The sequence below is a fragment of the Carassius auratus genome, chromosome 19 (genome assembly GCF_003368295.1).
Source record: "Carassius auratus strain Wakin chromosome 19, ASM336829v1, whole genome shotgun sequence".
Lineage (NCBI taxonomy): Eukaryota > Metazoa > Chordata > Actinopteri > Cypriniformes > Cyprinidae > Carassius > Carassius auratus.
The window spans coordinates 23,931,132-23,944,116 of NC_039261.1; the positions used below are offsets into that span (position 1 = coordinate 23,931,132).

The window sequence follows — 12,985 nt, forward strand, 5'->3', positions numbered from 1 at the left end:
CAGAAACGGGTAGCTAAAATGTTGAATCAATAAGCAATTGTCAGTAAGTTAAAAGCATGGGACATTTCACCTTGGGTCCTGGGGGAAGGGACTTTATTGCCATTATCTGATGACGGGAGAGTGAAAATAGCCTCTGCATGAATTAAATGACGTTAGCTGCAGATAGGCAGGCTGAAGCATCCATCACTCGGCTGGCAGACAGTTATGTCTAGCATAGCACTGCTGTAGAAGTATCTAATATTAAAAACATTCAGCTCAAGAAATAAACAGTTATCAATCACCTATAGTCTTGTAAAATGATGTCATCCAAGTCAATGGCAGAGTACAAAATAAACCAAAATAACCCCCCCCCCAGTTCATATAAAATAAAACTTGTTTTATATTATTATACAATTATAATTTATTTTTTTTGGAAACCAGTTTATGTTGATGTTATAGCAGTAATATTTTAGCTTCTAATTCTACTGTAGTTTTAGTTTAAAACAGAAGTAACCCTAAAGAGCTTTTTATGCTTTTTCTAGCATTTACATGTCCCAAAGAGTATAATGTCCTAATTCGTAGTATTCGAGAGAGAAAAAAAAGTAAGTTGAGTAAGTTAAGAAGAGTAAGTTCCTGAGTGACCTAGTATTTTTGCCAGGATTCTAAAGTGTAGATTCAGTGGACACTTTACAATCCCATGAGGCCACAGGAGAGGATTTATGAATGGCAGTAAAGTGATGCAACTAATATTGGTAGGTCGCGTGACAGTAATAACTTGGCAGATGAAGTATAGCTGAATTTCACGTATGCACATTATATAAAGTGTACTCTTAGTGGTTGCGAAGTAAATTCAAATGTAGTACCGACTCAGTAAGCCTTCCATTACGTCCATTACTTTTGTGAAGGAACATGTAATGTCTAAGGCTACAGTGTTAAAGAGAAAAAATAATTATATTTGACTTCTTTATTTATATTTGTCCACTTTACATAAATAGCAGGTGTTAAAGATGTAAAGGTGCTAAAGAAGAAAGTTTTTATTGGAATACGTAACATCCAGTCGGACTGTCACATACAGTATCTTTACTGTGCAAGTTGAGTGAATCTGACGTTCGAAACAAATCAGATCTGAAATTGTCGCATTGGCAGAGAACTGCCAAAACTCTTGTAAAACTCTCAAAAAAAAAATGCACGACTTCCTGTTTACAGTCTTGCGTTTGTCGTAAACCTTTGTTCTATGAAAAGCAAGCATTTGGGAAACCTGATTCAAAACAGTCATTATTGATGTCTTTCAATAACTTCAATTGCTTAATCACACTCTGTATTATATTTTAGATGCTTTGTTTTTTTCATGTGCTCTCGTTTATTTATAATTGTTCAATTTACAGACAAAGCAGGTGATTTTTGCAGGTGAATGACTTCAAGTGCAAAGATAAAACAGCGATGATATTTGTCTAAAGTACATCACATCCGGTCAGACCATTGCTGGAATAGCAAAAGCTTTTTTAAATGTACTTTCATAAAAATTGATAAATCAACAAATAAATCAGACATCACCAATTTAAGAACCGCAATTGTGGTCTTGACCAATAAAATTCTAAGACAAGACAGAGTACAAGTACAATGGAGAACAAGACAAGACCAAGACCTTCAAAAGATGTCCTTGAGTTTCCTCAAAACCAAGACTGGCCTTGAGTACTACAACATTACTGCTGAATATGAACCAGTCTTCCAGTAAACAAGATTCCTTCTCAGTCTCCTGACTGTCACTATAATATGTTTTCTCTCTGGAAAGCAGTTTGCTTGAAATGAAGAGCTATTAGTTCCCATAAAGGGTACAAATGTTGGGAGACGGGATGGTCTTTATGGGTACAAACACAGGAGAACGTCATATTCTGCTCAGTGTGGATTGGCCATACAGCTAATCTGAGATGGCCCTCCAGCTATCCCCAATTCTCATACCAATATGTGAACACAATCAAACCATCTTTTAAATGTGACACCGTGTGCTCATCTGAAAACATGTGATTTGCATTAGTTTATAGGCTGCCCTACTTTATCCTATATGAGAAATGGAGAAGCTGTCTGGATGCATTGAATACGAATACTTTTTTAAAGCCCAATTGCGGAGGAGCAGCATGGTGTGTTGATAAGTGTTTTTGGGCCATTATTAGTAATAATATATTACCATGTTCTTGGGCAAGATATTGAGTAATGCCACCAAACACAGCAACAAAGAATGATTAATACTGATGTTTTCTCTCTTTTTTGAGCAGTTTTGTTTGTCTCATATTACTGTCTATTTAAGATGAATCACTTATGTTGTTGTATTCCTCATTTGTAAGTTGCTTTGGATAAAAACTTTAGCTAAACAAATCCATGTAAATTATTATCAAGACATTTAAGTGGTGTGTTTGTTTTTGTCACAGGCTAAGGACAGTGACGATGACGAGGAAGTCGTTCATGTCGACCGAGATCACTTTATGGATGAATTTTTTGAACAGGTAAACTTTATCTTGAGGAAAATATCATCATATCCAATGACTATGTATGCAGATGTAGTTGATTTGATTTGCTAATTATGGTTTTGTTTGTATGGTTTTTCAAGTGTTGTATCCACTTGAGTGCTTCTGTCAATTTTCCAGTTCAACTTAAATAAGGAACACACTAAATGACTTTTGAAATTTGAACAGATTTTAAAACACTAGACATCATAAACTTGTCAACTTTGTAAATGTTTACAGACAAAAAAAAAAACTGGGCATCGTATACTAAACGACTAGAGATCACACACTACCAGACTTTCAAGTTGTTCCAGACAATGCAAATTCACACAGAAACATAATGTATTGTTCTCAAAATATTAAATGTTTGATATACTCTGACTGAATGTACTCATAATCTGAAGCAAAGAAATAAAAATAAAAAATCAAAGTCTGGCTCATCTACACTGCAAATTCGGGCAAAAATCTGTACAAAAGATGTGTATTCCAGCCTTTACATACTCAAAACTGTAATATCATTTGTAATGAAAACAGTTGAAGTAAATCCCAGTAGATTCTAAATATTTAAAGCTAAAAAAATAAAACAAAAGAAAGCTCTTCTTAAATAATCAAGGCATGGATTCCATACCAGCATGATTTTTATGCAGTTCATACTTTAATGCAGTTTAGATTCTGCATGCTTACTTGATAAAAATGAACGTTAATATCAAATTAGTTTCTACAGTATATGAAAAGATATAATATGGTATCTGTAATATAAGATAAATAAGTATTATTCAAATAATAAAATATTTTATAGTTGATTATAGTTGAATTGTAATAAGAAAAATACTATTATATTAAATTTTTTCACATTATTTAATATTATTTGTCACAGAGCATGACAATATGCAATTAGATGCAAATGTCACCGTATTGATGCATAATTTAACGCATGTTCTTCTGACAGGTGGAGGAGATCCGTGGCTGTATTGAAAAGCTGTCGGAGGATGTAGAACAGGTCAAGAAGCAGCACAGTGCCATCCTTGCAGCACCCAATCCTGATGAAAGTGAGTTCCAGCCATCAGCAAACCGTTTTATCGAAAATACCATCTCAGCGTATACACTGCATCTATAAAAAAGCATTTAATGTGGTTTAAAAATGAACATTCTGCCTAGAAGGTAGTTCTTTTGTAAGGACACTGATGTACTGTATGTGTCTCCTCTTCAGTGAGACAGTCAGACATTCAGTATTAAAAAAAAAGGTGCAAATTTGACATTTTTGCTTCCCCATATCCATCCATTTGCACATGGAAATACACATCGTGAAGACATGTTTGTGAATGTATATCTTTATTTCGGGGCAAGATGACACATTTTTACATTAGCAATCACCTGCACCCACGTCTTCAACATTAACAGTAATGCACTGGATATATTTGGCTCGTCTACTATACTGCTCGCCCTTAAAGGTATAGTTCACTCAAAGATGAATAATTAACTCACCTTCTTTACATAAATGTGACATAAAAATATGTTTGTGCTTTATTAAAGAAAAAAAAACACCTGTGTGCTGTATTTAAAATCTTTCCATGGGGAACAGATGAAAACAAAAGTTATTAATAAATTCAAAGTCATATGGACTATTTTATGTGCAGAAGGTGAATACATGAGCAATTTTTATTTTTAAGTAAACCAAATTGCACTCACGTTCAGACCATCAAAGATGCAGACGAGTTTGAATCTTAGAACAGATTTGGAGAAATTTAGCAGTACATTACTTTCTCACCAATGGATCCTTTGCAGTGAATGAGTGCCGTCAGAATGAGAGTCCAAAGAGCTGATAAAAACATCACAGTAATCCAAAAATAATCCACATCACTCAAGTACATCACTTAATGTCTTGTGAAAGAAAAAAACTGTGTTTTAACTAATCCATCAATGCATTAACTTAAAAAATATCCACCAACAAATTTGTTAAGAACTTTTTTTGCTTGTAGACGGTGATTGATCTATGCATATGTCTCCCCTAATTCAGATGAGACAACGTTTTTACTGGAGTAAATGTTCACATGGATAGAGGACTTATACTTTTGGATTCGTTTTTTTTTTACAAACACACAGCTTTTTATTTCACAAGACATTAACTGATGGACTGGAGTGATGTGGATTATTTGTGGATTATTGTGATGTTTTATCAGCTGTTTGGACTCTCATTCTGACGGCACCCATTCACCAAGTGATGCAGTGCTACATTTCTCCAAATCTGTTTTGATGAAGAAACAAACTCATCTTCATCTTGGATAACCCGAGGGTTAGTAAATTTCCAGCAAATGTTCATTTTTTGGGGTGGTCAAAAAATGAGCAAGTTATACATGCATACTGTCATAATGCAGGAAAGTTGCGAGGATTGCAAAATCTATAAAGTATTTATCACATTTGGAAAGCACCAGCTCCATGACTACACTGCAGCTGTGTGGCAAGATATATGAGCTCATTGGTGAGCCAATTCAAGCCTTTCTCCAATACCTACATTTGCACCACCCACTCTACAAAAGAGGCACTGTCACCACATCACTTTAAGTGTTTGTTAGACCCAGCCCACACACCTCATAGTGCACCAGCCCACACTGCATCTATAGAGGCTCTTTCTTCAGTCCTCAAATGTTGCTAAAAAATCCTGCTCAGCTCATCTTTTCCCAGCAACAGTCTTCAGTTGCAGCAAATGTCTACGAGTGTCCGAGTCATTCCCGTATTGTCTGTGACTAATGTGTGAGGTCATTCTGACAGAGCAGCTCTTTAGTAAGTGTGCATGTGCAGTAAATCCACTTTAAAATCAGTGAAGTTACAATGGTATTATATATAAGAAAATATTCTTCCGTTCAATCTGATACTTGCAAAGGTACTCAAATATTGCTTCTAAATTGACAAATAGAAACGTGAAGTACTCATTGCCGATGTTAAAATATGTTTATCCAACTTTTTTGCTAAAAAGCAACTGTGGCTAAACTAAATGCAAAGTCATTATTTTTGCAGTTCCTTTTTGTCAAATGGCATTTTGCCACAAACGCTGTTTGCCTTATTGAACCAAGTGTGCCCTCTGAGCTGCCTGGCTTAGTTCAAGAAATCCACAGCCTACGAATGACTCATCTGCTATAGATGAATCTTTAATAATTGAAGTCTAGTTGTGTCTGACAGTTTTGTCTCAGTTTCATACATTCGACTGCATGCAATTTCTTTGCATGGTTTCTTTGTTTCTGTTAAGTTGTTGCATGCATGCATAAGAACATTATTTTCTGTTTTTCTTCTGTTTTCTTTTATTTCTGTTCTCTTTCTTTTGCTCTCCTCCCTGTCTGTTTTCACCATGCTGCATGAAGGATGAAGGAAACCTGTGGAAGTTGAGTGTCTGTCTCAATATCTGTGTCAGTGTAAACCAGAAACCCGAGGAGAGATGGAGAACTTATTAAATAAAAGTAATTCTTAAAGTAACAGTGCACCAAAAATATGTTCTTATTATTTACTCATCCTCATGTCGTCCAAGATGCACCTTTCACATTTAATTAGTTTCTTGAAATTATTAAAATAAGTTCATGATTGACTTAACTAATAATTTAAAGTTAGATATTTGAGTTCTCTCAACAAGTTTAAGTTGATTTAATTCAGTTTAAGACAAAATTGTAAATTTTGAGACAAAAGTGGATGGTGATTTATACATTCATGCTCCAAAAATTGCAAAATCAATCATTTTGGTAGTCTTATGGACTACTTTTATGGTATCTTTTGGTTGTATAAATAACCATCTGCTGTCTTTTATGAAAAAGGATGCCCAGACATTATGCTTAAGATATACTTTTGAGTTTCGTAAAATTACACACAGCTTAACGACATGGGAGTAAATATATAAGATGAAATTGTAATTTATGTCTAACATCAGTTGTTCTTCTTGTATTGTTCTCCTTCAGTTCCAGTGTATGTAGTGTTGTGTGTGTTTTTGTTATTTATTGAGCTTGTAATGTTATACATAGACATGCATAACAGGTACAGAAGTAGTGTTAATTTCGTCAGACGAGATGAGACGAAATATGTTCGTCTTTTTTTTCATGACTAAGACGAAATTAACATGCATTGTGGATGAAAAAAAACAAGACGAAAATGTTTTGAATAAAATAAAAACTAAGATAAAATCTCTCTTCATTTTCGCCTACAATCGTCTCTGCTTTTTCATCAGCTGTTACGTCTTTAAAATATTCAGAACGAGTCCGCGGCTTCGCGCTGTTGCTAAAGTTACAGGTTTTCACCCGAAGCGAACACGAGTGACGAGCGACGACGAAATGCTAGGTCGAACGAAGAGACTCCATATTTGTGTGTTATAGTTAGCAGCGGTCTGTTATCAAGAAATAAAATAGTGTGTGTGTAGAAAGAATTCGTCCACCGTCTAGGCCGGTTTTTTGTGTTAAATTATATTTCCTGACACTGCGCAGGCTCTTTTATTGTACATGACAGCTTATGTCCCGATGACCGGTCTTTGCATTATGATTAAAAGCAGTATCAATAAAGTAATTTTTGTTTTGATGATTTGTGAATATGTCTCCTAAATCAGAAATTGAAAACCAGAAACAAAAATCATTCAACAAGTGTATTTTGTCAGGTAATTATGACATTTAACCAATGTTTGAGATATGTGAAACACTTTTTTTACTGAAATGTTTATCAGTAATAATCTCAGTAAAAATGTGTTATAAAAAAAAAGACAATTTTTTTTGACTAATACTAGACTAAAATTAAAAGACTTTTAATCAACTAAAACTTGACTAAGATACCTTGAGTTTTCTTTTGACTAAAACGACGAGACTTTTAGTCGACTAAAACTTGACTAAGACTAAATTAAAAATAGGTGACGAAATTAACACTACACAGAAGTATTCAAGGTTTATTGCCAAGGCTTTGAATTCAGTCACAGGAATCCATACAAAAAGGCAAAGACAGACACTGCTCTGTCATTTTTCATTTAGTCGATGCCTTTTATCCGAACTTTGAATACAATGACAGGAATATAATCTCAGTTGCTGGGTCACCTCTACTTGGGATCAAGCGAACTTGTTTGCGTGTTTGCTGCTTAGATCCTTAACCAAGGCTGCAATACCATCCCCCTTGCCCTCAAGTGATCCAGTGTTATTGTGATCTCTGTAACATTTCTGGGTCAACACTGCCCGATGCTAATCCACAACATCTATGTTAGCAGCCCAAGTTCTCCATTAAGATACCACCGGCGCACAACTAAAGCATTTTATATGATCCCTTTACTGACATCACCCTAGTTTTTTTTACATTATTGTGTAAGTGCTACTGTACAAAGCTAAACTTTGAGCAACATTTGTGAAAAAAAAGCCAGATTGTTAAGATTTTCAGCTGCAGATGTCACCTTGAGCAGAATTTGTAACCTCTGTTGGCTCTACGGGTGACTAATGGTTAGCTCTTTGTCCTAGTTCATTAATGCATTTCACCCAATCAGCTTAAATGACTAAATTAGCCATCAGAGTTCCAGCGCAGTGCCCTTAAATGTTCCCCATGTTGCCCTGCAGGTGAGTGACATTAGCAGGTAAAAATGAGCCATGTGTAGTTCACTTAGCTGAGGGGTGATAAATTTGACGGTTAGCATTTCTACACTTCCAATCCTGGGGGTTGATTTTTGCGGTCTGGATGATTTGTGTTGCATGTTTGATTTTCTGAAGCACACATAAAAGTATGTATTTGTTAGAATGTTGTGCTAATATATTTTGCAGAAGGTGGTAGCCAGAAATAACAAATAACCCTGCAAAAAATTACATAATCTTTGGTAGACATCAGCCAACGCCATATGCTGCACAGAATTTCAGGTTCATGCAGTTCGTTTATCTATAACTAATCTCTAGTACATTCTCATTAAATAAACATCAGCTGATAAAATATTATAAAGTTTGTAGTTAGTAGTTGGTCTAGACAGAATCTGTAAATCTTTTTAATATTTTGAGAAACAAACATTTTTAATAACCAGGTAGATTTTCTATAATTTTGCACGAGTACTAAACCTGTTATGTTTCTGCAACAGGTCTGCTTCAGCAAATTTGCGGGAGCTGCTAAACCAATACAAATGAAATCACATTCAAGAGCTATTAAAGTGCTGGTTAGATGTCATGTTAAACAGTGTCATCGGTCAGATCGATCTCTCGACCACATGAGCAGAAAGAAAAGGAAAAAAAAGCTGACATGAGACGATGGCTTGTTTTCATAGAGCGTGAAAGAGCAGGGCCGCATTTAGCTGTAAGCACAACAATAGTGTAGCGGTGTGCAAATATTATGATGCGACAGGAGATACATTACACTTTTGTTGAATCGATGAACGGGAACAGGCCACACCCTGACTACAGCACTTTAACACAGACCAGTGTCCAAACAGATCTTCTGTTTTACATGACAGCATTGCTTTTTAAGTGCTTTCAATAACGTTTTGTTAGTCACGTACTTAAAAAAAAAACAAAAAAGAGACTTTTCAAACAACATTTATCAATCATTTAAGTATTTAATTTATTTTTACATTTATTTTTAAAAGTTTCTTTCTCTGGAAAAAGAAATACGTTTTGGAAATAAGATTAAACCTAAAAAAGCAATCGCTTTTACATTATATTTTATTTTATTTACAAATTGTACTAATTTCTTTATTTTAAAAGTTTGTATTCATCTAAAATAAGAAATACGATTTCCATGCAGATTATCAATATTTATCAATACATTTTTACAATTATTTGTAACTGATTTGAATTTTTCATTTATTTCTATGCAGATTTTCCTAAACAAATTTCCAGACATTTTATATATATAAAATGACTTGTAAAAACATGGACTTGTAAATTTCTTTTTTTACTTGTCCGTTTAAATTTAATTAAGCCTTAAAATTCTGTATAATTAAGAGTGTGGCCACTTGAGTGACAGGTGGATTGCCGCGGCTGTCACCACAGTTGTGCTAGGTGGGCGTGGCTTCAGCAACCAGCTCCCGCCTCTTTGCCCATTTTCGATTATATGGTAATGATGACACGCAGTGATGCGCTGCCAAGATGGTGATGGCTCCGCCTACTTTAGGTTTTCAAAAACCTACGGGTGATGTCACAGACACTACGCCCATGTTTTTACAAGTCTATGATAAATACATATATTTTTAATATGCAAATATATACATTTAGCAATTTGGTTAATTCAACATCTTCCTTTGGTTCAACATATAAATCCTAGTATAGCCAAAAGCTAATGATCGGATTACTAAAGAGGAGAATAGAGGAATTCTGGGAAGATTAACTTTGGGAAGTCCTAAAAATGAGGAAAAAGTCATTAAGGACACACAATTAATAAGTTAAAAGCTATTACGATCTATCCTTTAAGAGCTTAAAAAGCAATCATCCACGGGAACAGAAACGTTCCCCTAATAGAGGAATCGCCCGTACATACTATGAAATGACAATCAAAGTGATTAATTATGGAGCACAATGTATAGACGTATAATTTATCACTCTTCTCCCACCCGCCGCCCACAGTCCATCCCTCTGAAAGTGATCAGCAGGAGTCACAATATTGATGGCCAGGAGGAGGCGCCGTGTCTAAATCCCTCAACCTAGCTGATTTTGTGATAATATGTTGTGTACATGAATATATGAAATGCAAAACACATCAGTTCAATGGATAAAATTTTAAACTAAAATCTCTGACAGTCAACGTGCACATATGTGACCCTGGAAGCTAAATAAATAAAATATCCATTGATTTATGGCTTATTTGGATCTGACAATATTTGGCCGAGATACAACTATCTGAAAATCTGGAATCTGAGGGTGCAATAAAATCTAAATATTGAGAGTATCACCTTTGAAGTTGTCCAAATTAAGTTCCTACCTATTCATATTACTAATCAGAAATTACATTTTTTATATATTTATGGTAGGAAATTTACAAAATATCTTCATGGAACATGATCTTTACTTAATATCCTAATGATTTTTGGCATAAAAGAAAATTCAATAATTTTGTCCCATACAATGTATTTTTGGCTATTGCTACAAATATACCCCAGAGACTTAAGACTGCTTTTGTGCTCCAGGGTCATAAATAATATAGCAAATATTTCAGCATGAATTTGTAAGTGCATTATTCCTCTTAATAAAGGCTCGCTGGTGATAAAGTGATATTGGCATTAAGAAATGTGATGGTCATCAGACTGTGATGAGAGAAAGCAGCGAGGGATTGGATTAGTCAGAGGAGAGGAGCGTGTGTAGGTGGGAGTTGAAAAGGCTGAGGTGGAGTCCAGAGAGTGAATGGCACTGCAGTAACTATCAATCAACATATGACTGCAGCCTGCAGTCTGTACACACATCCAGCGCTTTACCACTGACGCCTCGCTTTCCTCTTTAAAAGAGCACCAACGTTACATGACCTGAGACCTGCTAAGAGCCACCAGTCCTAAATGATCAAATGTAGTGCATCTATATTTTTGTCATGTTCTCAAGTGTAAAAAAATGAATTGATTGTAAAATGTAAAAGATGTAAGATGTAAAAAATTGATTTCTATCCATCTATATAGTCACATAACATTGTACACTATATATAATGCAAGCTAGCTCATTAACATTTAGAACTCTTAATGATATGCATTTAAACTCCTTCTCTTTTGTATTTCCTTGCGTTTTTTCCTGCAGAGACCAAGCAGGAGCTGGAGGACCTCACAGCTGACATTAAGAAGACAGCCAATAAAGTGCGCTCTAAATTAAAAGGTATAAAACCAGAAATGTTAACTTTATTGGAACTTTTAAAGTCTTAAATCATTGTAAAAGTAGTGGATGTGGCAGTCAAACATTCAATTTTCTAATACATTAAGGAATAACTAATTTCCTACTGTATATATGAACAAAGAAACAGATCGGAGATCAGTTTGAGATGATGAATATTCTTAAGGTGTTCTTTGACTCTGAATTTATAGCGTGAGAAAATTAGAAAAGTTCAGGACTATTTGCAAGTTTGAAGCTCCCAAAACCTTCATCATCACGTAGGCAAGGCTAATTTAGACACGATCTTTGATTCTGAAGGCAGCCACCTGAGGCCAAGGGCGTTCAGCGAAAGAAAAATCTTAAGAAGTAGGGCTTTTGACTAATCTCTTTTGAAGTGCCTTCCTTCTGAAGTCGCTCAAGAAAAGACAAAAAGTTGCACTTCACCCCAAGCACAATATTTTTCAGTAACTAACACAATGACAATATGAGTGTCCTTGTTTTTATTACATCAATGTCTAATAACTTGAGAGAGCTATCAGTCAGCATTCTCATTCATCTCACCGGCAGTCGATCAATCAGAAATATGACTGATACTCTACTAGCTTTGTTTTCAGATTTAGGTTTTTTAGAGCCAGTTACCTGAGCAGTAAATGCCATGTGACTAATCTCCTCAGAATAAAATAATTATATTATGACAACACTGATTAGCTGATAGCAACACAAACCCTTTATTATCGATTATTCTATATATGTATTATTATTATTATTTTACAATATATTTCAATGTATAGCGTGAGGGATTAGGGTTATATATTTATTCATATTTTTATAATAAACCAATGTTTACTCACTTTTACTAAATGTTATTTTTATTTATTTCTTTATTATATAATTTGTTATTTGCTCGTTATTTATTATGTTCTTGTTAATTTTATTTGTTATAATATAATATAATACAATAAATGTATTGAATATAGTGTAATGGTTAGGGTCATACATTTATTTGTATTTGCTATAATATAATATAATAAAATAAATGTATTAAATATAGTGTAATGGTTAGGGTCATACATTTATTTGTATTTGCTATAATATAATATAATAAAATAAATGTATTAAATATAGTGTAAGGGTTAGGGTTATACATTTATTTTTATAATGAATTATTTTATATGTCTTTATACATTTATTATTTTATAAATATTTGTATTAATCATTTAGTTTTATTTGTTATTATTTACATAATATTACATATTATATATAATATTTTATTTAGATATGATATAAATAATTTTTTAGATATTTTACATTTATTATATATAGGGTGAGGGGTTAGGGTTATACAGTTTCTTATAATATATTTCTATTACTATTATTAAATAAATAGTTGTTATATTTATTATGTAGTAATCATTTTTATATTCATATATAATATGCATCTAATGTTTAACAAACAAACAAAAAATTTATAAATGGGATTTGTTTTGATTTTATTCTTTTATTTCTACATGCAAGTAACCGACAGTGATGGTCCGTATGATAGCAACTTCATGAGATCTTTGAGATCTATCTATTGCTGATGGTGTGCAGGGCTCCATTAGAACTGAATGGAGTGTGAATCCCATTGTCTGCTGAAGTGGACATTGAGATCTATTGTTCTTCTGAGATTAAGGGACTTGTTATTACTCTGGGACCACTTTGTCTGACACCTATTGTGTATGCACTTCCATTGTAACC

General features: G+C 34.0%; 1 protein-coding gene and 1 long non-coding RNA gene across 2 annotated transcripts in view; one reads left to right on the top strand and one right to left on the bottom strand.

Moving 5' to 3' along the window:
• LOC113119883 (syntaxin-1B) overlaps window positions 1–12,985 on the top strand; it is a 37,639-nt gene that overhangs the window by 17,954 nt on the left and 6,700 nt on the right. Inside the window, exons 2-4 of the mRNA XM_026289597.1 lie at window positions 2,406–2,480; window positions 3,430–3,529; window positions 11,180–11,254. Coding sequence (XP_026145382.1) covers window positions 2,406–2,480; window positions 3,430–3,529; window positions 11,180–11,254 — 250 coding nt within the window. The remainder of the gene's footprint in view (window positions 1–2,405; window positions 2,481–3,429; window positions 3,530–11,179; window positions 11,255–12,985) is intronic.
• The window catches only part of LOC113119894 (uncharacterized), a 40,448-nt gene that overhangs the window by 12,487 nt on the left and 14,976 nt on the right, over window positions 1–12,985 (bottom strand). The window lies entirely within an intron of this gene.